Source organism: Marmota marmota, unplaced genomic scaffold (genome assembly GCF_001458135.2).
Source record: "Marmota marmota marmota unplaced genomic scaffold, marMar, whole genome shotgun sequence".
In the NCBI taxonomy this organism is placed as follows: Eukaryota; Metazoa; Chordata; class Mammalia; order Rodentia; family Sciuridae; genus Marmota; species Marmota marmota.
The window spans coordinates 10372631-10397462 of NW_026000016.1; the positions used below are offsets into that span (position 1 = coordinate 10372631).

The 24832-nt window shown below is 44.0% G+C and overlaps 1 protein-coding gene across 5 annotated transcripts in view; it reads right to left on the reverse strand.

The window, feature by feature from the left end:
* Jcad (junctional cadherin 5 associated) overlaps positions 1 to 24832 on the reverse strand; it is a 101079-nt gene that overhangs the window by 22028 nt on the left and 54219 nt on the right. For 2 of the 5 annotated variants that reach the window (XM_048809147.1, XM_015483490.2), the window contains exons 2-3: positions 20380 to 20710; positions 586 to 4331 (exon numbers count right to left, since the gene is read on the reverse strand). In XM_048809147.1, the coding sequence (XP_048665104.1) occupies positions 586 to 4331; positions 20380 to 20651 (4018 nt within the window). In that variant the 5' untranslated portion in view covers positions 20652 to 20710. Of the gene's footprint in view, positions 1 to 585; positions 4332 to 20176; positions 20329 to 20379; positions 20711 to 20834; positions 20859 to 21153; positions 21178 to 24832 lie in introns of those variants that run through there. The other 3 variants (XM_048809148.1, XM_048809149.1, XM_048809151.1) reach the window with 3 other exon arrangements.

Here is a 24832-nt window from a genome sequence, read left to right on the forward strand (position 1 = left end):
GACTTAAGACAGTAGGTGAATTCTAGAGGGGTGGGGTGCTGAGACACTGCAAACTGTGAATTTAGCCTACTAAATCTTGAAATGTTTCATAAAGGGTGAAAAAGTGGGAAGCAAAGAGTATGGGAAGGTACAAAGGTAGGACACAACCTAAAGGGACTGATGATCACATCAACCTGGTGTATCTTTTCATAACATACACTAAAGTGCAGTGAAGACCACTTGGTGAATGCCTGTTATTTTAGGAGGAGGTAAAATGCTGTGGTCTCCAAGGAAACTTATGAAGTTGCCTGGGATAATGGATGCTTTGTTGTTTCACCTCCTTATATTAAGTGGCCTGAAAAGTTGATTATATAGATAATTTTATACAGTTGTTTACATGGATAATTTCTATAAAAGATTCCGATTTCTAAGGAAAAGTTCTGGATAATTCTTTGAAAATGAACATTCTTTTGATGAAATGATCCACAGGGTCTACTTTCTTGGAATATGCAGGTTTACAATATTGACAACGCTTTTTTTTTTTTTTAAATCAATTTAGGATTTCAAATTAATAACAAACTCTGGCCCTCTTGCCTAACTTCTCACCTGGGCACCAGAAGCCTTGATCCACGTTCTTCCTCTCCCTCTGACCTGCCAGATGCCCATTTTCTTCCTGAGAGATGACATCCTTGGAGACAGAGGGCAGGTGCCCAGCTCTCCATGCTCGGTCCCCACTGATCAGGGACACAGGTCCTCCTGGCTGCGAGGTCTGGCTCCCTGGGACATTCAGTTCCTCCGCCTCCTCTGCAGAGTCTATGTTCTTGAAGCTCAGGCACCTCATCCGAGACACGGAACTCACCTCTTTCATTCTTATCAAGCGGTCAGGGTCCGCCCTCCTCTGGGGGGATGCCAGTTTTTCTTGTAAACTTTCAATTGCTTTGGAAGGGTTTCTGAGCCTCTTTTCTGAGCCTGCCACATTTGGGGTCCTTTCTATAAAATGGAACAAAGTGGACCTGAAGGGTGGTTTTGACCCCACATCCTTTGGCTCAAAGGACTTGGACTCCAAATGGTTGGGCTGAGGCTCAGGGCTGGTGGGTTGACTGGTAAGGACCCCATCCACATTCAAGTGCTCACAAGTCTGGGGAGCCCTTTCCCCTACAAAGAGGGGGCTTTCCGTCCAGCCACACTTTCTCCTGCCATAGAAGGCATCAGTGGTAATCAGGGGTGCATCTGATGGCACTGAGCTGGGTAGAGACTTTTCCTTGGAGGATTCTGGGCTGCAGGCACTTGCATCAGACTTGGGTGGTTGGCTCTGTCCTGCTCTGGTGCCCCGCAGGAGAGACTCTACAGCCACCTCAATGCCCAGAATCCTTTCTGCCCTCTCCTGCAGGGACTCCTCTTGGGGTATTTCTATTGCTCTTCCTTTACCCAAAGATCCATCTAACTTACTGACATTCTGTTCTTGCCCCATTGTGAGCCCCACAGACCGTAAGTCTGGTGCTGAGAGGCCTCGATTTTTGACAGTAAGGGACAGTGGGACCTCTGTGCCCTTCTCTTTACCATCATTCTTCGGAGAGACCCCTTTGTTCAGCTGCACAGAACTTAGAGCATTGGTGAGTTTCAGACTTTCTGGTGGCTCTTTAGATTCAGCCAGATAGGACAGAGGTGCTGGTTTTGTGTCACTTGGTCTTGAAGACATCATTCTTTTCACAGGACCTGGGCTGATTAGCAGCTCATTCATTCCATTTACAACCTTTTGGCATTGCTTCTCTGTAAGTAGGCCTCCATCTGCCAACTGGAAAGGGCCAATTCTGCCATCTTCCACCTGCACAGGGCCTGGGAATTGAGGACGGGCACAGGGGTGGCCAGGATTTGGTTCCTCGCTCCAGCTCTCAAATCTACTTATAATTCTTCCCAAATGAAACCCTGGGTCCTCTGACGCCGCCACCCCTGGCTGCTGCTCCTTGTTTTCACGGAAGCCCTGGTTCCTCAGTCCGGAGTCAGCGTAGTCTTCCTGCTGCTGTTCGGTCTCACTTTCCTCAAGGCTGCTGTTGTAGCTTTCTTCCTCTTCTTGAAGCTCCTTGTTGAAACTTTCTAACTGACTGATCAGATCCCAAGGTCGACGACTAACTGGTTTCAAGAGAAACTGACCAAATGGCTGTTTACTGTTGCAGGGGCCCGCCATGGGTTCCCCCTTCACCACCTCAGGCTTAGGTGCAGGGTGGGCTTCATGTTCTTGGACAACCACACAAGGCTGACTCTGGCCCACTTTTGGCACAGGTGCCTGATTCACAGATGAGGAAGTCCTTGAGAAAGCACTATTGCTAGATGGGCTGAGGGACATTTGACCTTTTAGGTTATGAGCATCTGGGTTCTGCTTTTGGTCACCAGACACTAATGCTGTGTGCAAGAGAGCTCTGGAGGCAGGGGGTTCTATGGATTTGGGGGCTGGTGCTGTGTTACTCATCCCTCCCAGGTTTTCATCAGGAAGGAGCTGGGATCTTTGGGATTCTTCAGAGAAACTGGTTTGAGTTTGCTGATCTTTGTATTGATGCCCTGGCCACGGGCTAAAATACTTGAACTCTCTGTGTTTTGCAAGGTGGATAAATCTGAGGTCATGTGTTTGTCTGTCTTCTTCTGGTTCCCTCAGATCGTGTTTTGTGAACTCTGCTCTCCCGACCATGCTTCCTGTGAGAGCTTGCAGCTCCAGGTCAGTGGAAGACGTGCTCAACAGACTTTGTTCCTGCAGAGCTGTGCTCTTATCAACCCTGTGCTTTTTATCAGCACTCTGTTTTAAGTCATTGTTGTTCGTATCTATATCTGGCAGATGTGATTCTGATTTAACTGGGATGGAAACCAAACAAAATATAGTCTCGTTCATTTTTTTCTTTGAAGTTTTCTTGGTCTGGATCCCAGTTTCAAACTTTCTGAGTTTGGTTTGGATTTCCCAGGTACTTTCACTCTGTGGGTCTGGGGAGGAAACCTGGCCTTCCTCACGTCCATGCTGGCCTCCTCTTATGCCAGTCCACTGTTCTCTTACAACGCTGGGATCTCTCTGGTCAGAGAAGCTTCCATCTTCCCCACTCCCAGGGCGCTGGCCCCAGAGCCACCGGGGGCTGGGATCAGCAAAGGCCAGGCTCCTCTCATTCTCCGACAGGGGTATTGGGCCCTGTGCATTCACAAGGGCACCATCGCATTTCATTTTCCCATGAGCTGGCTCTTGGGCAGTAACGGGACCAGAGTGATATGGTCTATCATCAAGCTTCATCTCTTCACAGAAACCCATGGGTTTAGCTAGTTTAATATGTCGTATCCGTGGATCATCAAAGGGGATGTACTGAACAGAGCTTTCATGGGCAGTGACAGGACTGGGGAACTGAGGGAGCCCTCGAGGAGAGCCAGGGCTCGTGCTGTACTCACTCCCTGTTCCAATGACACCAGAAGGACGTGGACAACTGGCCCCAGGCTTCTCAGTCAGATGTGGCGGTTGACTGTGTTCACTACTCACGTGTCTGGGTGCTGTATCTTCCAGGTAGGGGTTTGGGATATGCTGGGGGGGCGACCTGTATGAAGGCGGAGGCACATAAACTGGAGGCTCCAAGCCAGAATCTGACATGCCGAGCTCATGCCTGGAGTCATTAGTTTTGGTCAGGTAGGAACCGTGGGGGTCCGTTTGCTGGCTGCCCTGAAAGTCGCTGTTCTCTCCTCTGGTCTGCTGGTGTGAGCCATACAATGGAGGCTTGAGGGGTCTCCCAAATTTAGGCCGGGAAAAAGGGGTCAGGGAGCCACCCTTCTCAGGGTTCCTTGTGGACTCCAAATGTGGCACACAATTTGGAGCATACGGTGATATCAAAGGAATATCTGGTACATGTCCATCACTTAATGGAATGGGAATTTCCATGCAGCTCAGGCTATCAGGGGAAAGGCCTCGAGGCAATGACCGGGATTTCTTTTTGTTCTGAGAAGTCAACACATGTTCACCTTGAATGAATGGGTACAGCTCTTGAAACAACTTCTCCCCATCACCATCAGACATCTGCTTCCCTAACTTCCTTGGCTGGTTCCAGCTTTCCAGGCTTACGTTCTGCCACTTGGCAGGACCCGACATCCTCAACTCTTCTTCCCAAACTGCCTTCTTCATCACGTCCTCTGTCCTTCCTCCGACTTCCCATGAACCCTCCCTCACGTGGATGGGCATACTGTGGGCTTGGGCCATTCCTCTGACCTCCAGGTCTTGCCGGTCTCTTGGACTCAGCAAGCTACTGACCTCCTGTCCTCCTCTTCTCCAATAGGCCTGGTTGTTACCGATCTGGGGCTGAGAGGACCATGCTAAGGTGGGTCGATTATAAAACCTACAAAAGAAACAAAGAGGCGTAGATGTTACACCCAGAAGAAACATGCCCTTCTCTGCTTCTGTGGCTGGTGTGAAATCAAACTTAAGTTAGTGCCTTTGAAAGATTGCTACCCAATCACAGTGTTTGCCAATTTTAAGGAAAACAAGTCCCATTGATCATAGGTGGAGGACAGCCACATATTTTGCCAGCAAAGGCTGAGGAGTGGCAGCAGCAGGCTGCCCAGAAGAACGTAAAGGATGCTGGGTGTATGAGATATCAAGGCTTTTACGTTAAAACCCCCAAGGAACAAGGGCATGCCCTGGAACAGTTCCTCAAGGTGTGGCCTTGGACAATCTGAGCACATTCCTGGCTAAATCCAGACTTACTGAGCAATCTCTGGGAACCTGCTTTTGATGATGCCACTCCACAGCAGTGATTGTTAATCTTCAGGGGGAGTGGGAATCACAGAAGGGTTGCTAAAACACTGGCTGCTGACTCCCTTCCCATTTCTCATTCAGAGTAACTGGACAGGGCTGTAGGAATGTCTAACAAGGTTTGGGCAGGGGATGCTGCTGGTCCTAGGACTTTACTTGGACAGTCAGTACGGTGTCAACATGACTGTACATCTGAATCAGGAGGGATCTTACAAATCCCAGTGGCCAAGCAGTGTCCTAGATGCATCACATTATAAATTTGAACATCAGGAGTGATCAGGCATCAGAATTCCTCCAGGTTTCCCCAGGTGTCCCTGGTATGCAGCCGAGACTGAATACCACAGGCATACTTCCCCTATGGTGAGGATCACCCAGTCATGCACAGCATAAGGTTAGTAAATGATATTCGCATATCTGACAGTATTCTCGTAAGATTATAAATGGAACTGAAAAATCCCTACTACCTAGTAATGCTGTAGCCACTGTAACGTTGCAGTGTAACACATTATTCACGTGCATGGGGGGAGGCTGGTGTAAACATGCCTGTTGCATTGCCAGTCATATAAAATACAGCACATATAGTTATGTATAGTCATAATACTTGATAATAAATGACTATGCTATTGGTTTATATATTTAGTACACAATATTTTTGTCATTCATTTAATTGTACTTCTTCTACTTCTTCAAAAAATCTATTGTAAAACAGTGGCAGCCTCGTACATTTAGCCTCTCTCTTAATTGCACCAAGAGGCCATATTGCATGATTGACCTATGCCACTGAGATTTGTACAAGGACAAAGTCACCAAAGTACAATTTCTCAGAATGTGGCTCTATCATTTGGTGACATGTGACTGTATATACATTACCAAATCTCAACCCAGGAAAGTTCAAATTCAGTAGGTCTGGGTCTAGCCCAGGCATCTGTGTTTTGAACAAGCAGTCCAGGGGATTCTTATCCTTAAGCTATTTGGGAAATACTGCTATGGCTGATTTTGAGATTGATCAGAGGAAGAGCAGGTACAGATGGAGAGTGGGCTGTGTTTGTGGGAAATTTTGTCAGGCAGGAAATGGTAGTATCAAATGCAGGCTGTGCTTCACTACCTGATAGTACATACTGCTTTCCTAGTAAGCCCTCAGAAAATACAGATACCAGGACCCAACCCCAGAAATTTGGATTTAATTGATCTTGTAAGGAGCCTGATAGCACTTTATTTCAAAATCTCTCCAGATGGTTCTAGCAGGCATCTAGGGGTTTAGAATCATAGTTCTAATGCAACCAATGAAATTATCCATATAACACTGTTACACTGTGCACGAATTTTATGATACCAACTACAAATGACCAGATAGTAGAAACATTAACTGGAAGGGAGCCTGGGGGACTCAACTATTTTGATTAACCATGGGCTAAGCAGATGAGAATGTCAACTCTAAAACCATTTTTTGTAGATTATTAAAGTATTTTATATTCATTGTTGAAAATGAATGTTGGAAAAACATAGAAAGTACAAAACAAACATTACTTGTAATCCTGCTATTCTCAGAGATAGTCACTTTAATATGTGTCTTCTAGTCTATGTGTATATGAAAACATGGATTTTCAAACAGCCTCAGTATTCTAGGCATCTGGGCTCACAGGAACGTCTCCCGTACCCATGCTACATACCACAGCTAACCAACAGTGGCTGCTTCATACCAGCTCCACATTGAGTGTTTTCTGTCCATTTATTCACTTAAACCTCACCAGCATCCCTCTGTGGTAGGAACAATTGTCATCGCCATTTTACAGAGAGGGAAACTGAGACTGGGAAATTGGGCACTTATACTATGCTATGCATTGTGCTAAGCCCGTGCAATGACTTCTTCCATTTAAACTGTACAAACAAATGAATTTCATGATTGATTTTTCTATTTCTATAAGGAATGACATTGGGATTTTAATTGGAATTGCATTGAATCTGTATAGAGCTTTGGGTAGTATGGCCATTTTGACAATTTTGACAACATTAATTCTGTCTATCTAAGAGCATGAGAGATCTTTCCATTTTCTAAGGTCTTCTTCTATTTCTTTCTTTAGTGTTCTGTACTTTTCATTGTAGAGGTCTTTCACCTCATTTGTTAAATTGATTCCCAAGTTGTTTTTTTCCTTTGAGGCTATTTTGAATTTCTCTTTCAGAGGATTTATCAGTGATATATAGAAATGCATTTGATTTATGGGTATTGATTTTATATCCTACTACTTTGCTGAATTCATTTATTAATTCTAGAAGTTTTCTGGTAGAGTTTTTTGGATCCTCTAGGTATAGAATCATGTTGTCAGCAAATGATAGGTTGAGTTCTGCTTTTCCTATCAGTATCCATTTAATTTCTTTCATCTGTCTAATTGCTCTGGCTAGAGTTTCAAGAACTATGTTGAATAGAAGTGGTGAAAGAGGGCATCCTTTCTTGTTTCAGTTTTTAAAGGGAATGCTTCCAATTTTTCTCCATTTAGAATGATGTTGGCCTTGGGTTTAGCACAGATAGCTTTGACAATGTCAGATATGTTCCTACTATCCCTAGTTTTTCTAGTGTTTTGAACAGGAACGGTGCTGTATTTTGTCAAATGCTTTCTGTGCATCAATTGATATAAAGAATCATAAGATTCTTATCATTAAGTCTATTGATGTGATGGATTACATTTATTGATTTCCGTATATTGCACCAACCCTGCATCCCTGATATGGACTCCACTTGACCATGGTGCGCTATGCATATGTGGTACAACTCTACGTCGTGTCCAGCCAATGAAAAGTTGTGCTCCATATGTGTATAATGAATCAAAAAGCTTTCTGCTGTCATGTATAAATTATTAGAACTAATAAAAATAAATTAAAAAAATAAACTATATGACCACCTTTACTTCCCCCTATGCCAGGTAAGGAAACTGAGGCACAGATATGCTAAAAACCTTTCCTAAATTACATAATTTTTACAAAGCTGGGAAATAATTAACCACTGTGTCTTTACTTTTTCAATGTAATGAAAACTTCTTCAAGTGCTTAATTACCATGGGTGAACAGTATTCCATCATACATACATACCACTGTACCAGTATGGACGTTTATGTAAATTCCATCCAAACACACTTTGAGAAACACTACTGTCCACAAACACTGAATGCAAGCTCATAAGCTTAGAATAAATCCCTAGTTTTTTAAAATGACTGAGAAGTCAAGAAGCACACTGTTGAGTTGACCTTACATTAACCACTTCAATGTAGAGTTCCTCCTGCCATGTAGAGGACAGCTGGCTTTATTGAACCTTTTCATCCCGACAGAGTATAATTGTTTTTCCTCTTGAGATAAGTGGAAATAACTTCTGGTTATTTGAATTTGCATTTCTTTGATTACCAGAAGGTCAATTTTTTCATGTGCTTAAGTGTCATAAAGTGATTTCTACAACATAGTCCACTTCTCGGCTGGTGGTAGGCCAAATGAAAACTACAGGGAACAGGGAGGGACTCAGAGCCATGCAGCAACGGCACCTAAAGGCCCAGGGATTGACTGGGCTAAGGGGAACCATTCCCAACACATAGATAGAAGGTTACAGCTCTGCAAGGAACGCCAATAAAAAATTATGTTATTATTAATATCATTCTTATTTTGGAATTACTTCTTTGCATTACAAGATGAGGGTAGCCCTGAGTCACTTGTTAAGTATCCACTTTTAGCAACTTAGTGATGGGTAGAAAACATCGGAAATCATTTTGAGGTAAAGCGTGTGGCCCTATGCAGCGCAGATGCTTCTGTACTTACTACTCACATCAGTACAGGCTGTCGACACCAGGGTGGGAGGAGGTCACGATTTCATTGTTGCTTTTGTTGTCATCAGAATCGTGTTTGGAACACTCTGGGTTTAGAATGCTTAGCAGGGCCATTCTGGGGTCCGGTACTATCAGGATGATCATTTTGGAGGCTACCGCTCCTTGCACATCTACCCACTCTGAGAGCTGCAGTTTCTTCTCCTAGAGACTCCTGCATGATTGCCCATCCGTAGCATGAGAAAAACCTTAGAAGGTAAACCACTTATAAGTCTTTAGTACCAGGCTAGTACTGAAAAGGTGTTGCTCAGTGGTAGAGAGCTTAAGCATGTGTAAGGCCCTGGGTTCCATCCCGAGCACAGGGGTGGGGCAGGGAGGAGTCTTCAGTACACACTGGCTACAGGGTATCAGACTCTATAGAAAGTTCAGGGGCAAGACTTAAAAACCACAACTTAATAAGACATTGCCATTGTCACAGCTTCAACTGTGAGAGTGCACAATAATTCATGGGGTATGTGGGGAATGCTTGGCAGCAAAACTATCTACTTTGTTCTACTCTTAAGCTGATCTCATAAGTGGGCTTCATACACCCAAGGCTTTATTAAACATTATTCTTATTCCTTAACCTTATAAACATTTTCAGGAGTGCTCAACTTTATAATCTGGCTCTTTTTCTCAATTGATATTCTAGTTTCACAGTGAACACATGTTGTGCTCAGAGAGGTAGCTGAAATCCCAAGGGGCTATTGATATAGGTACATGCCCACGCACAATCAGATGATGTATAAAATACAACATAAATGGGACAAGATTATAAATAGACTGCCCTTCTATAGATGTTAATGTGGTTAGAATTTCCTCTCCATACAAATGTTATCACCTTAACTTTGTCAAAAACTAATCAAAATGGCTAAGTATTCTGGGTTAAAATTTTTCCTATTTGCATAATACAACAAAATCCCAATTTAAGAAAAAAGGGATCATCTGGGAAATTTTAAATAACCTACCTTAAAATATAGTAGTTCATTAGCATAGAAAACTATAAAGCATTTATTGAACAAACATCTATTTTGTACCTGTTCTAAGCCAGGCTCTGACAGGCACACATGGACCCCCACATGGTGAGAGTTCTGGTAAATTTCTCTTTCAGACCAGTTATCGCATGTGGATATTCTACCAGCTGAGATAAACAGCACCCCTTACCATACCACATTTGCACTTCCCTATGCGACTTCAAAGCCAAGAATGTTTTCTAATACCTTTAAAAGATAAGGTGAGATCAAACTCCTTTTTTTTGAAAAAATGATTTACATTTAGCAAACATTAACAATAGGATATTTTACATAAACATGCTGGACACATTGATATGGGGTGGGAAAAAGATAAGGCAGTGAAGTGGAATATGAAGGGCCAAATGAGTTGTGCTTACAAGTTCAATAGGACAAGCAGAATCTTTACACAGAATTCCCTGGAGAAAGCAGAGGGAAGGGCAAGCTCCACATCATATCCCAGAAGAGACAGATGAGGTCAACAAAATAACTGACAAAAAAAAAAAAAAACTGTTTGGAAAATATTTGAAATATGAACATATGAAAAATGACACGTCTAAAGAAAAATTAGCAAATGTACTCACTGTATGTATAAGAGCAAATAAAAAGAAAAATGAGAAATTTCTGTTAGTTCATATGACTCATTTCCAACCACAGTGGAAAATACTATGCTCTTTTTGTTTTCTTTGTGTGATGTTGAGGATTGAACCCAGGACCTTGCAAGAGCTAAGCAAGCACTCTCCCACTGAGTTACACCCCAGCCCTGCCCTGCTTATAGAACGACATTATTGAGATGACTTTTAACCACTGTTTCTGTGCTTTAAAAAGATTATCTTCTCAGCAGACTCCAGGGTCCTCATGAGCTGTACCAACTTGTGACTTCTGGGCATGCGAGAGCCTAGAACTGTGCCAGGTAGCCAGGGGGCAAGGGATAGATGTGGACAGGCTTGCTGCCCATCTGACTGAACTAGGAACTCCGTGGGAAATGAAACACAGGCACTGAAGTTACTTCTCCCACCTCCAGGAACACAACCCTACCTCCCATGGGTGGCCCTCACAGTCCAATCGGGGTAATGGACAGAGAGGCTCCATTAAATTCATGTGGGTCCTGGTCCAGTGATTTCTTTCTGGTGCCCCAGTCTGCAGTCTAGCAGATGCCTGCTGCTAGACCACCTTCAAGCTCTAATGTCATGTACTAGACCAGTGGACTGCTGCTGTACTTTGCTTCAGTGGCATTCAAAAGCCACTCCCTTCTAGTGGGGTCAGTTGTTCTTACGCAGCTAAACAAGTTTACAGGTAGTGCAACCTCCTCCAAGAAGAAGGCTTCCTCTCTAGGTTGACATGGCAGAAGGAACTGTGGGCATCTCCTTAGACTGGCCCATTCTCACCAGCCAAGATTAGGTGCTCAACACACTTCCATAGATTCTGCCATCTCTCCCTACAAAGTTCTCTCCGGTTGCTTGGAAGCCTGCAATTCCACTTCTCACTGTGCAGTGGGATATTCAATGTTCCATAATGTACAAATAACCCTCTGACACAAGGATAGCACATGAGCTACTTCTGGAAATGGGAAACAGGAGGTCAGGAGAAGATTAAGAATGAAATGCAGAGGTTAGCATAAATTACACATCAGTCATAAGAGGAAGCTGCTCAGAAACATAATGGAGAAACATAACTACTCAGCCCACTTGGCTGAACAAGAATTGTAGGCTGTACTGGCAGAGTTGTAGCCAGAAAATCCACAAATGCCTGGTCAGACTGCTAACGTGCTGCTGTAACTGATTTTCACAATGTCACATTAAATGACTGCAGATGACAAATAGATTAGCTAAAATAAAGTAACTTGCCGACAATTTTAGGAGGTTATTTTTTGGTTATTTAACAAAATACACAAATTTGATAAGGGGTCTGGAAGAAAAAGTGAAATTAATTTTGGGGCTTACAAACGGTGTTAAATTTAGCCATCTGAACAAGGGTTTCTATAACCAATTCAAAGGCAGTCAGGCTGTCAGTGTGGATAGTGGTAAATAAGTGGGGTGTCTTGGCAAAGCACCTGCTCATAAACTGGCCCTTGAAATCACAGTTACAACACAGGCTTTGAACTCCTGAGCTTGGATCTGGGTTCCACAAAGATTAGCTCAGAATAGGGGGAAAAAAGACATTTTGGAAAGCATCTCTGCTGTGGTGCCAACTGGCTCTCTCACAGGACCATAATATTTTTAAAATTCTGATGGTTAGAAATGAACATGAATTGCCCTTTTGAGGGTGCCAACAGCTTTGTGAAGCATCACTGCACTAGGATCTTAATAGATTTTTGATTTTGCAAGATCCAATAAAGATCTTTTAGATATGGAACATAAGTCACAGACCCCCTCAAAAAGCCCTGCTGCCTCAGGGAGTGATGTCTGGGTTTGCTGCTTGCTTTTAATACATGAGTAAATACACAACTTGTGTTGATATGAAAGACTGAGCCATCTTAGAAACTGTGGTGATAATTCTGTAGTATAGATTGAGCATACCTAATCTGAAAACCTGAAATGTTCCAAAGTCTGAAATATTTTGAGCAAACTTTGGATTTCCAGATTAAGGATGTTCAGTCAATAAAGCTTAGGCAACCATTCTAAAATCCAAAAACATCCGAAATCTGAAACACTGTTGGTACCAAATATTTCAGGTAAGGGATACTCAACCTTTAACATCTCTTCAATATATGTAACAAAATCAGGGATTGGAAGAACTGCTCATTGAAACTGGTCTTGGTCGGTCGGTCCCCCACCATCACCTATCTCTCTCTCTCTCTCTCTCTCTCTCTCTCTCTCTCTCTCTCTCGTGCTGGGCATGAATTCAGTGTCTCTGCATGCTAGGCAATTTTGCTCTACCACTGATCTACACTCCATCCCTCAAGGGAATGCATCTGAAGCTGACTCACATTCAGTGGGCTACCAACAAATCTATGCAAAGGAAACAAAAAGAAGAGAGAAGCAGAAGGAAGGAGAGAAATACAAATGAAAGAAGTGCCTAAGATCTGCATGGAAGGAGAAGAAAAATCAAATGGAGACAAGGTAAGGTGGGACTTGGTGGACTGCCACCCCAGATGGGCCACTAACTGATTACTGTGTCATCCTCGAAGGAGAGTGCTGCTAGCACCTCTTCTTGTGAAACATGTCATCTTTAAGCAACATTCTTCCTATAAGTGCACTTAGAAGAGAGAAAATCATGTTTCACAAATCCCCTGTCTTTGACTCATGTCAGTTAGTTAAATGAGCCCACTTGTTTCACTGACTAAAATGGCAAGGACACACTGATGACTCTGAATTTAAAATCAAGAAGATACTAGAGTCCTCTTTATTCCAGAAGCAGCCTCCCCACAAGGACATGTGCCAACGTTCCTATCCACACAAAGATCCCAATGACAGATCACCCTCTCCCTTTACATAAAAATAATCCCACACACCATCAATTGGCGGGCATCCTTGAGCCCATAGGGAAGCCACCCCACAGAGTGTCTTCTCAGGGAGGGGCATCAAACACTAAAGAAATAGCTCCCCACTTGAGCTACCAGGTAAAGCCCCAATAACAAAAAGTAGGGGCAGATACCTACCCCTTTTGTGATATGGCCCTTTGCATCCGAATACTTGGTAGCTGTACCTGTATTTAAGAGAGGTTATTAATCACCTTCTGATTTATTTTCTAAGGATAAAGTGTTTAGGTGGAGATAAGCGGGACAAGGAGATGGTATCTGCAGTCAGGCCTAAGGCACCCAGAGGGTTGCTCCAGGTCAACAGAACAGCCACAGTTTGTGGCACCTGCATGGGATCATCCAGCATCTTGTGGCTTTTTAGCACAGCACCAGGGAGCAGTACAACAATGCTGCCAGGAGCATGTGAGCAGCAGCCCAGCACCAACAGGACGGCATGGCTTTAAACGCCAGCAGCACAGCTCTCTGACTGCAGGTCTCCTGCCATGTCCTTAACTTCTCTCTGCCTCTGACGTCTCACATGTATTGAGGGATGGATGGGAACAGTCTTCCTTTTTGGAGTTTGCTGGGAGGCAGTAAATAAAATAATACATTTGAAGAGTTTAGCAAAATGACTAACACATAAAAAAAACTCTTGTTTTTAGATATTATTGCTATTAACCCAATTAAAATAACTCCTCAGTGGATAGGTAGTAGTGGAACTGTTCCCCTGCATCGTCAGGGGAAGGAGGTACAGGTGAACACGAAGGACAGAAGAAGAGAGCTAAGTGTCTTAATATAATGATTATTTTAGATCAATTATTTTAGACAATAATGTAATGATTATTGTCCTTCTCTAAGTCATAATCAATAGGCCATCGCAGGAGCCGAAATAATGATACAGCTAACTGTCATAACAAGATGCCCATCCCAGAGATGGCTGAAGTCACACCACTTCTACAAAGACGATGTGGAACAAACCAATATTTAGTTTATTAAAGCAAAATAGGAAGAACAAGCTCCAATCCACTTGTTGTCATGTAAATCTAATAGGTAAGGCAGATTATTTCAGTATTTTCATACTTGCTCTTTAAGAGGGATAGAATATATTTTTACCTAGTTAAACTATCTTTGTTAGTGTTGTCCCTTCAGTAGCCACTACAGTAGCCACCGTAGACATGAAAGAAAACACCCTTGGTTCTAACCTCCATTCCACATTTCCAGCACCACCATTTTCACTCGTGGGTTCATTTATTCAGTGAATATTTTTGGACTGCTGTCTCTGCTCTGATCCACTGTTCTTTGGAAGCTAAGCTCAGAGTAGGGAGAAGCGGGGAAGGCAGCACTAGGGAGCACATGCCAGGAGCCTGCAGAGCTGTGGAAAAGGCCCCCTTGTCCATGCTCTTGCCCCTACACCGTAGGAGAGCTACCTAAAGGCCCTGCAGTCCCACAGCTGGACATGGCAGTGTGAGAAACTAGACTTCTAGTCTAGGTTTTTTGTTCTTCATCAAGAATCTGGAGAGCCAGTCATCTTGGAAGCAAAGCAATGGGCTCAAAAGACCCACTCAGGTCTTGGTTAGCTCCATGTTTATTGTTGTTACCACCCAGCGTCTCTCGGCTGGGTATTTCCTAGCTCCTGATCTCATCCAGTTCTTAAAGAAGAACCTCTCCACAAGCCATGCTCCTCTTGGTGATGTCACAGCCGCCCAGACCCACAAAACTCCAGGCTACAGGAGTCTTCCCACTAACTCTGAAAGTGCTTCCTTATCACTATGCCTCTGGAAGTCTGTGTTCAAAGGATCCAAAGTGCTCCTTGTTGGGAAAAGCTGACAATGGCAAAGCAACATGAGAGCATGTGCAGAGAGGACGGGGACCAGGCACTTCTGGAAGGTCATGCTGCTCCTGAACAAGAACAAAGCACCCCCAGGGAAAGGTATCCAAAGGGACCAGGGGAAACAGGAGGTTTCAATCTGCATGTGGGCTCAGAGCATGCCAGACCAGGAATATACACTTTCCCCTGTGAAGAGGTCAAGAGAGCCATGCCTGATGCTCAGGGTATGAAACAAGCGTTAAAAGATAAATAATGTGTGTTGGTTTGTAATTTTGTAAAAAGAAAGAGCTACACAGGAACAGATGTTAAACTTGAAGATTCCTTTTTTGGAAAACCATTGTAAGTGGGATATGATTTGAGAGGAGCTTCAAAAGCTCCGGCAAATTAACTGTTTACCGTATCCAGTAGCACCATCTAGAATGGGTGTTTACTGATCGGATAGAAGCCTCCCAAGATGAGGACCCATGCCACCACATCAGAGACTCTCCCAGTTTGCTGAGTCTCTAATTAGTCCAACTGCCACTGATGACAGAAAATAATTACAAGTTACTGCCATGGTTAACTAACAAATATTTTTTTACTAGAATTCCTGGGGCAAAGTGGAGAAGAGTCTATTGTGGTATGACTTTCAGATTCAAACCTCAGCTAAGTTAAGTCATTTTACAGCTTCCTCTGATTATAATATTTCACAGGAAACACATTAAGGAAACCGAGAATGCCTGATAACAGTCTTTTACATATTTTACGGCAGCTAAGTATTATTCAGTTATGGCTACTGGCATTTGAAATATGAGGTTTCCTCCATGAACAGATAACACACAGCTTTCCCTGATCCGCGTCCCCTAGACCATCATGCGCATGTGCCATGTGCATATTACTTAGGAAGCAAGGCCCGTGGGCTCTTCTGTACCATGGAAGTGACTTTCATGCCAAACCTGTGGGCAGTTTCATGGTTAACCAAGACGGGCCAGGAGTAGGTTAGCTTCTAGACCAGAAGGCTTTCCAGGAGGTAAATGGCTTAAAAAGGGGAAAATGCCAAGTCTTTAGAGTCATTCAATGAATGGTTTGTGAAGAGAGAACATATCTTGGGCATACGGTCAGGGCCCCTGGCCTGGAAACTGTCCTCATCCATAGCCCCTGATGTGGACAAAGTCCCAGCATCCATGTATGTCCATTTCCCCTCCACAGTCCGCCTTCTACCACTTTTTTGTCCCCCTGCCCTCACCAAGACTGATATGCCACTGGCTGCCCAACAACACTGATTCTTGTCTAGAAAAACTTAAACTAAGTTAGCAGTAAGCTCAGAGGTTAAACCCTCACAGAGGATAAGGGAAGGATAAAAGTTACCCTGAGCCCAAGTTTTTAGAAAGTATTCACTATCAGGGAAGAGGCTGCCCAGCAGAAGGGGATGCATAAAAACAGAGAGATGCCAAGAGGTAAGGAGGGACAAAGACTGAATGGGTCTCCCCTCTGCAGACTGTCTCGAGAGACATCAATGAACAGAGCAGTCCTGGCTTCCAGCACTGTTGCTCCCACATCTGATGGGGTCTGGCCAGTCTTCCTTCATTTCCTGTCCATGGATGGTTCCTGAGAGTTCCTGTCCTACCTATCTTTACAACAACCCCTGCCTTTCCATTTAGATGGGTACCAGTTTCTGCCACCCCAGCATCTACAAAGGAGGAAAGCTTTTTCACTAGGAACTGTTCAGCCACCAATAGTTTTGCTGGGTCTATGGCAGTTACTTTCTCCCTGCTTGTTCCCTGCTATACATGGCAGAAGCCACTGACACTGCCACCTCACCTGCCTGTCAGGGAAGCCAACACTCTTCCTCTTCACAACGGAACCTTCTCACACAGTCCCACCCTTCTCCTCTTCCAACGTTCTGAAAGACTCGTCCCTTGTACACATTGCCTAGGCTTATGAGTGCAAGGGTTGATTCAGAGGAATTATTTAAGGAATGAACATTCACTAAATGAAAATTCTTTAATAGGAATTAGTCAAGTCAGAGATGACTTAGATATGGGATCAGCCTTCAGGAAACTGACAATTTTGAAGACCAAGAGAAAATGTCGGAAGAATTCAAAGGAGAGGGTGACTTCCATGACAGCAACCTGAAGCCGTTAGGTAAGATGGAGTTTCCAGTATGAGACTGGGTGGAAAGGGAGTGGGGCCTGCATGGTGACCCTGTGTATCTGGCGTCCCATCAATTGGAGGCCACAGGAGAAGTAGGCTGGCTGGGCTTATGTGGCCTGCAGGGCCTGCAGTGCTGGGCAATGCAGGGAGCAGAGCCAGGTGGGCCCTGTGCTAGCAGCAGTTACATGACAGGGGCCCAGAGCTCATCTTCTGTGCCTTCCAGCCATAAGATGGATGGTCCCATACATTAATACTTGGTTAAGGAAGACAGTTCTCATTACTCATTAATTTGGATAAACTTTGTACAAATGAGAATTGATTCTTGGTCCTATCTTCACTACTTGAGCCTAAGAACTTTTTGGAAAGTTCACACATCCCTGCACCTCTCTTCATATCAGAATTGACACTTCTTTACCATCTCGGATGCTCACTATTACTTGATCTAATAATAGCAAAATCTCCTAAGCATAGTGTCTTCAGCAAGGTAGGTAACAAGTATTCTACATGTTTGAAAATCCTGCCAAAAGAAGCCCCAGATGAAGGACACCACCTTCCTTTATGGCCCTTAACAATGTCCCCAGAAAAGCAGTATTATACATGTCATCTACAGTCGGTATGAGAGGATGTACTCCTTCTACAACTCCCCAGACACGAAGGGACACATCCATGCCTGCCAGGGACAAGGAAATGAGAAAACAGTCCAGCACAGGGCAGCTATAAAAGGGGCTCACAGAAGTGAGGCCCCTTTCAAACTTGGCCAGACCAGAGCCTGTGGCTAAGCTGGGCTCCCTCCACTGCTGCCCTGAGTGGCCCTGGACAAGCCATTGACATTCTCTGGGCTTCATGTTCTTCTGTAAAAATTACCAGTGTGCCTTGTCTCTACCACCTGCCAGCATAGAACAAACTGATCTCTTCCATCCAGCCCGTGGACTTCTAAACTACACCCTTTACCTTGCCCGGGAAATTGGCAGGGTACTGAGGACCAGCCCAAGGTGTCCACCTGAGAAACAGCATTAGAGGAGTCCTCAGGACTTCCCCGTCACCCTGCTGGCTTGGAGTTAGATGGCCATTCTGGTTCCAAGTGCCCCCAAACCTGGAGACCAGCCCAGTAGGGGCCACTGTGTGAGACAGGACAGGCAGCCAGACTACAGCTGCACTTGTCAAGCGATCAAAGGCTGTGAGCTGGCAGAACACCATTTATTCACTCAGATTCAGAATTCACATAAGCCATGATATGGTTGTTTTGTCTTGTTTTTTATTTTGTTTTTATGTTTTTTAAGCTTTTAACTATTTTTAACTTTTACGTATTTATTTCTTCCTAAAGCATGTCAACCTAGGAAGCCTTGCAATCGATCTCTGAGGATCTGGATATTGGAATAGAGTTTTGAAAATATGTAAGCTTTTCTCTTTTTACTTTTTAAGTCAACTTTAAGCCATCCCACACCTCCCAAGTTAATCAGTAAACCTCAGAAACATGGAGAAAGAGACCAGATTCATGGAGAACTTAGTCAACATCCCACTGCCACACAAAAGCACTTATTTGAGCACTTCACTTGTGACAGAAAGAAATACTGCTTATGGGTCTGGTTATGCTACCCACCTAACACTGGGCAGGTGGGCCCTGAGGGTGCCCAGGTTACCATGCAAGGGTTAGAAAGTCCTGAGTAAGCTGTGTCTGAGCTTGGGGGCCACACTACACACACAGAATTCTAAAGGGGATTCTATTACCTCCTATTCTGAAACCCAATTCTGATCTGGATCCTCAGGTTTGAGGAAGACCCCCATATAACTGACACAGCCCATCTATATGGATTCCACGGCCCTGTCTTTACCTCATACAGAATTGAGTCTTCTGTTTTTCAAAAGTTCCCACAATGGCGGGAAGAATAAATTGAATCCATCAGCATATATTAAATAATATATCATTTACTGTGTGCCGAAAGCTGTAATGAGCTCTGCAGGGAAATACAAAAGAAACAGGAGATAAGGTACAAGCGTAATATCTTCAATCCACATTGGAAGATGGATATACTCAGTAAAAACTAGAAAGAACAGAAAGCAGGAGAAAATCAAGCACATGTTTTTCTGATAGTAATTAAGGTTGCCTTCACCTTCAGCCAACTGGTCCATTAGAGTCCTCATCCAAATTCCACGGCAGGGAACATGGCTGCCAAGAGAGTTAAGCCCAAGAAAGTAGTGGACAGAGGTGTGGATGGTGGAGGGCAAGGTCAAAGAGCCATAGCTTCCTGTCCTCTCCCATGCTACCTTTCACTCCACACCTAGCTCCCACCAGTGGGAACTCACTGGTAGCACAGACCTGCTTCACTACACTGTGCAAGAGGTGCTCTTGCTTTTACCCAGTAACCAGTGTTGACTGCTCTGACTGCAGAAATGAATCTCTCCCATTTTTGACTGAAAGTCAAACAATGAGGAAGAAATTTTCTGGGTAAAGGTGACCTGTAACCCCAAAAGGCCAGATGATTCCCATCAGACTTAATTCACATTTTGGTGTGCTCTTCTTAAAAATACACCCCTGCCTCCACTTGTTGCCTTTATCCATTCTGGCTGGTTGCAACCAGTTGCATGAAGCAACTGTATACCGAGAACTCTTCTTATCCAATCTGTACTAGGTCCCAATGCAGCATTAAAGACAAACAGTTTTATGAAGGGGTGACAATGGTTTTCTCCAAGTTGAAAGTGTTTGGGAGAGAGTTTCAGGGCTCCTATCTCATGCTGGTTTTGTGGCAAGTTCTAGAAATTCCCTTTTGTTAACCATCTCATTCTTCCAACCAACCAATGCTATTTATCTGTTTGTTTGTTTATGTCATAGTGAACACCCACAGATGCAGCTGTGCTCAGATGGGATACCCAGATGAAGTACAGTGCAACTGCAAAGGGCAGATGGGTCCAAAGCCAAGGGAATTATATCAATACACAAGAAGAAAGGTTGTCTTTGTAATAAATGGAGGGGAATACAACTTCCTGTAACCTACAAAGTATTGAAATGTATTAATAAGAAAGACAAATGTACCATGAATGTTTGCGTGGACATGAACTAGCTTTTCCAAAGTTCCAAAATGATTCCTACCTGAAGCAAGTGAACACAAAAGAGAACAGAGACACACAGCATTAAAACACATTTAGCACAGTACTCACCTGTTTATTGAAGGACTACTATAGCCAGCTCCTGGGCTAAGTGCTGCTGGAACACCCCAAATACCACAACGGAAAGAAGTGTTCTTATCTTAGACTCTTTTTTTCCTCCTTGGCCCATCCAAATATAAAAAAAATTACTAAGATGCAACGCAACGCCAAACTCTTAAGTTAAAGGAATATGGCAGGTCAATATGGAACCTTACCCGGCCTCAGCAGCTCTAGAAGCAGAAGTACTTGGGCGCTCCCCGTGGCCCCTCGGAGTGCCGCGGCGGCTTTCAGAGTCACTCACATGTCCTGTCCCTGGGGATGACTGACTGTGTTCAAAGGCTACAGGGCCATCCTCATACCCATTCATCAGGCCACGGGCACCTCTGGTCCTTGTCCTTGTTCGTTGGCGCCCTTCAGGGTTGTCTTCACATGATTCTCTTGACGGTTTGTATCCATGAGAAATCAGAAGATCCTCCACGCTGTACATGATGCACTGGCTTCATCAAAGCTCAACCACTGGAACCATCATGGTGGCCGGACTCATCACTGAGGGGAAAACAGAGAGAGGCAGTTTGTGACCTGTCCTCCCTGAAGAACTGCAGTTCCCTCTATCCACCAAACCCGACCAGGGTACACGTGCACCTAAGTGGAGAAACGTGACTTTGTCTACCTGAAATCAACCCCAGTGGGCTCGTGCAGGAGAGATGGAGGCCGCACTGGCTCCACAGGATGTGCGGCAGGTCTGGGGCTCTCACCCTCTGATGACTACCTCTTGGAGAAGAGTCCAAAACAGTGTTTAAGTGAAGAAATGATCACACTGCCCACGGACCTCTAGCCCCACTCATCTAAAAAGAAGCGCACCGAAGGAGTCAGGGCAGAGCAAACACAGACACAGAAGCTCAATTACTACTTCATGCTTCTAAAAAGAGAGACTACCAAGACCCAGCCTGATCTTATTATATGTGCCTGTTTTCATCTTGGACGCATACCTTTTGCTCTGAAGGGCAGAGGGAGATCTTTAATCAACATGTAGCCATGATACACTCCAGTGCAAGCAATTGGAAAAGCAACTGCCAGGGCAGCTCCCCAGGGAGGCTAACTAGCAGCTGGAAATAGATTTGAAGTGCTTAGGCTCATAATGAGAAAACAAACAACGTGCTGATCCAGCTCACACACTCTACCTGCTGGGCAATATGAAAGTTTCCACGTGAGACTTTAAAGAATAGAATTTTTCCCCAACAACTTTTGGGGGAAAGTGCTGCCTTTCTTGGTCAAGGGTGTCCACACTCAAATTCTGCCACCTTAAATGGCAGCAGCTGACCCCAGTATAAGCTGCCCAAAGGCAAAAGGACCAAGAAAGAAGAAAAATGAATAATAAAAGCTAATTTAACAGCAAAACAGGCAGGGCTGCCATGTTCACTCACTAGGTGGGAGACAGATTGTGGTCAGATGGATTCACCACTGCTTCAGCCTCTGCAGAGGCTGTTTGAAGCTCTGGCCTGGGTGACAGCATAAAAAAAGCTGGCTTGGTCAGAGCTTGGCCAGCTCTAGCCCCACTTTGCTGGTGCTTGGAAATAGAGTCACTGTGGCCACCACAAACAATGGCCAGGAAATGTCTGCTGGCCCATGTGCAGGTGTGAGGAAGACGCCTGTGCTTCCTGTCAGCAGGAATTCTCCCTGGGATCCACCATGCTATTCTGCTGACTGTGCATGTCCTGGCTTTGCATTGCCCACTAGACCACAGGAGCAGGACAGTCCCTGTTGTCAGCCTGGGGAGGACTGCACAGTGTAGGTCTACAATTTTCCATCACATCTCTCCATTCTATGGCAGCTACTGCACTTACAGGAACATCTCTATGGCAACTTCACCATTCCTGACACTCCTCTGTAAGACTCTCCCAGGGCTGCCTGACTTGGGTCATTCACTTAGAAAAGGAAGGACCAAGAGAAGCAGCATTTGTCCTCTGACTCAACTGAGCAAATCACTAGGCTAAGAACTATAGTCAAATGAGATGTTATTGTAAAATCAGAGGTATGGGAACACAGGCTCAAGGCTTTGAGGGCAGGTCTTTGCTTTGTTCCATGCTAACTCTCCAGCATCTAGTATTTAGTATCTTCTTAATAAATAAATACCTGTTGAATGAATGCACAAAAGAGAAAGGAGCATTTGAACTAGGTTTTGAAGAATAATTAGGAGTTCACTAGATAATCTGCATGTGTACACATATGAGAAGGGAAGCTGGCACATAAAGTACACTGTGGGTACAGTGATTCCAAAAGAAAAGAAATGGCTCAGTAACGAAATCTTGGGGGCCTAGAACAGAGTCCCAGACCCTCTGACTCACATCTGAGTCAGCCCCAGAGCTTAGAGTTCAGGTCTGATGACATTTGCACATGTGCTCTCCCTCTCTCTCACCATGTCAAGCTCTTTCATAGGAAAACAGCAAGCACTGCACCCCATCTGGCTACCCAATACACCAAGGAATGTTGCCTTGTTCCCAGGAATAAAGAAATGGCTTAGCAACAGAATCCTGGTGGCCTAGACTAGAATTCCCAGACCAACTGGCATATGTTCCACACAGAGTGGTTGTACTGCAGCTCATTTATCAGAATGGTGAAGAAGCAATAACCATCTCCAAATGTATATGTGGGTCATTTTCCTACTAGGGATGGGGAAGTTGGTCCAATATGACTATATGTTTGGAATTATACTTAGCAAAACCTTAAATGGCCTGACAACCCATACCAAGCCATAAAAATCTTTTGAAAAAGTTGTATAGGTATAAAAGTCATAACTTGTCCTTAAAGATCTGAGGTCAAAGGTATTCCAACTGCTAGAAACTGCAAACTCATTTCCATCCCTCAGAGGTGGGCAGACCCCCGGGAGCAGGAGCACAGAGCACACAGACTTCAACAGTCAGGACTTAAAGCCATGTGAGCAGCCCAAGAGGCCAGGGGAGACCACAAGCCCAGCAGTAACCCACGTTGCTGCCCCCATCTAAACTAGTGAAAGACTTCTACTCCCGAAGCTAATGCTCTTTGCCTTCTCAATCCCAGCTCAACTACTGCATTTCCACATTCACACTGATCATTACCCTCTCCCCTCAGAGGTTTCTGAACAGTGTCATATTATTTCTAACCTTTGTCATATTCAGCTTACCTTCTCTAGCACCCTTTATCTATGCAATGGGCTGCCTCAAGAGGTGGCAGGCTTCTCCTCACAAACATGTCAATTACAGTGGCCACTACGACGATCTGCTGAGGTGTAGGAAACTCAGGTATCTACCAAGTTGCTGCACTGAAAAGATGGCCCTTTAACATTTCTTTCCAGCATTCTAAATCAACAACTTTAATTCTATCACCCAGACACCAACTCAAAAGGTGGCTGTAAAGACAAATACGCAATAATAAATAAATCAATAAATGGTAGGAAGGGCGAGCCAGCATGGTGGTGCACACTTGTAATCCCAGAGACTTAGAAGGTTGAGGCAAGAGGATCCCAACTTCAAGGTGTCTGGGAAACAGTCAGACCCTGTCTCAAAAAAAAGGGCTGAGGATGTAGCTCAGTGGTAAAACACCCCTGGACTCAATCCCCAGTACCCGCCTCCAAAAAAGAGGTGGTGGTAGAGAGAATTTCTCAAAATCTATCAAACTATGCTAGGTTTATGCACAAATAGCCTACAATGAATCCCATAAATACATATATGAATAAAATAAATAATAATAATAATAATAATAATAATAATAATAATGGCAGAGGGATCAGTAAAACAGAGCAAGTGGATTGGGAGAGGGAGGAAGAGAGGGAAAGGGAAGATATTGAGAAAGGATATTGAGCAAATTATGTTATGTGCACATATGAATACAGCATAATGAATCCCACTAGTATGTGTAATTATAATGCACCAATTTAAAAAAAAAAGACAAATGCATGATGAAATTTGACATCAACCTAACTTATTACCATAATTATTCTTAACAATACATTTCACAACTTGGAACTGTCTGTGTACAGGTACACTGGCACAGGATCAGGTGTGATGGCAGCCCTTTGCCCATACTCGGATTCCTGGAGCCAGTGAGTAACCACACCAAGTTTCAGTCCTCTCATGTGCAAAATGGCAATGTTACTATCTTTCCATCTCACCTGACTGCTTAGTGGGCCCAATGAGAACAAGCCGAAGTGTAAATCACCAAACACATATAACATTATAGACTTATTGTGCTACAATGTTTCTAGTTTGTCTCTGAGGTTACTTGCTTATGGAAAGATTTCAAACAATTGCTAATTTTACCATGTAGTTCAGACCATTTCCTGATTTCTTTTGTATCATTTGCTGTTACTCTTGTTTGATTTCCAGAGCCATTCCTGCCTTATATCACCCACATATCTAGTCTTCTCTGAGTGTACATTTCAACTTCCAGCCAAGTAACTAAGAACAAAAGTATTATTTTATATAGTCGAAAACATTCAAACACATTTGCTGAGTGCCTATAATGTGCCAGGAACTATAATTATAACAGTGAACAAGACACATTCTTTGCCCTTGAGGATCTGACTGTCTAGCTGTAAAGATAGCTAGAAAAGAGGCAATTAAAATACAGCATATGCATACATTTTGAAGGGAGCTTGCCACCTCCCATAGCCTCATAGCACCAGGACAGGGA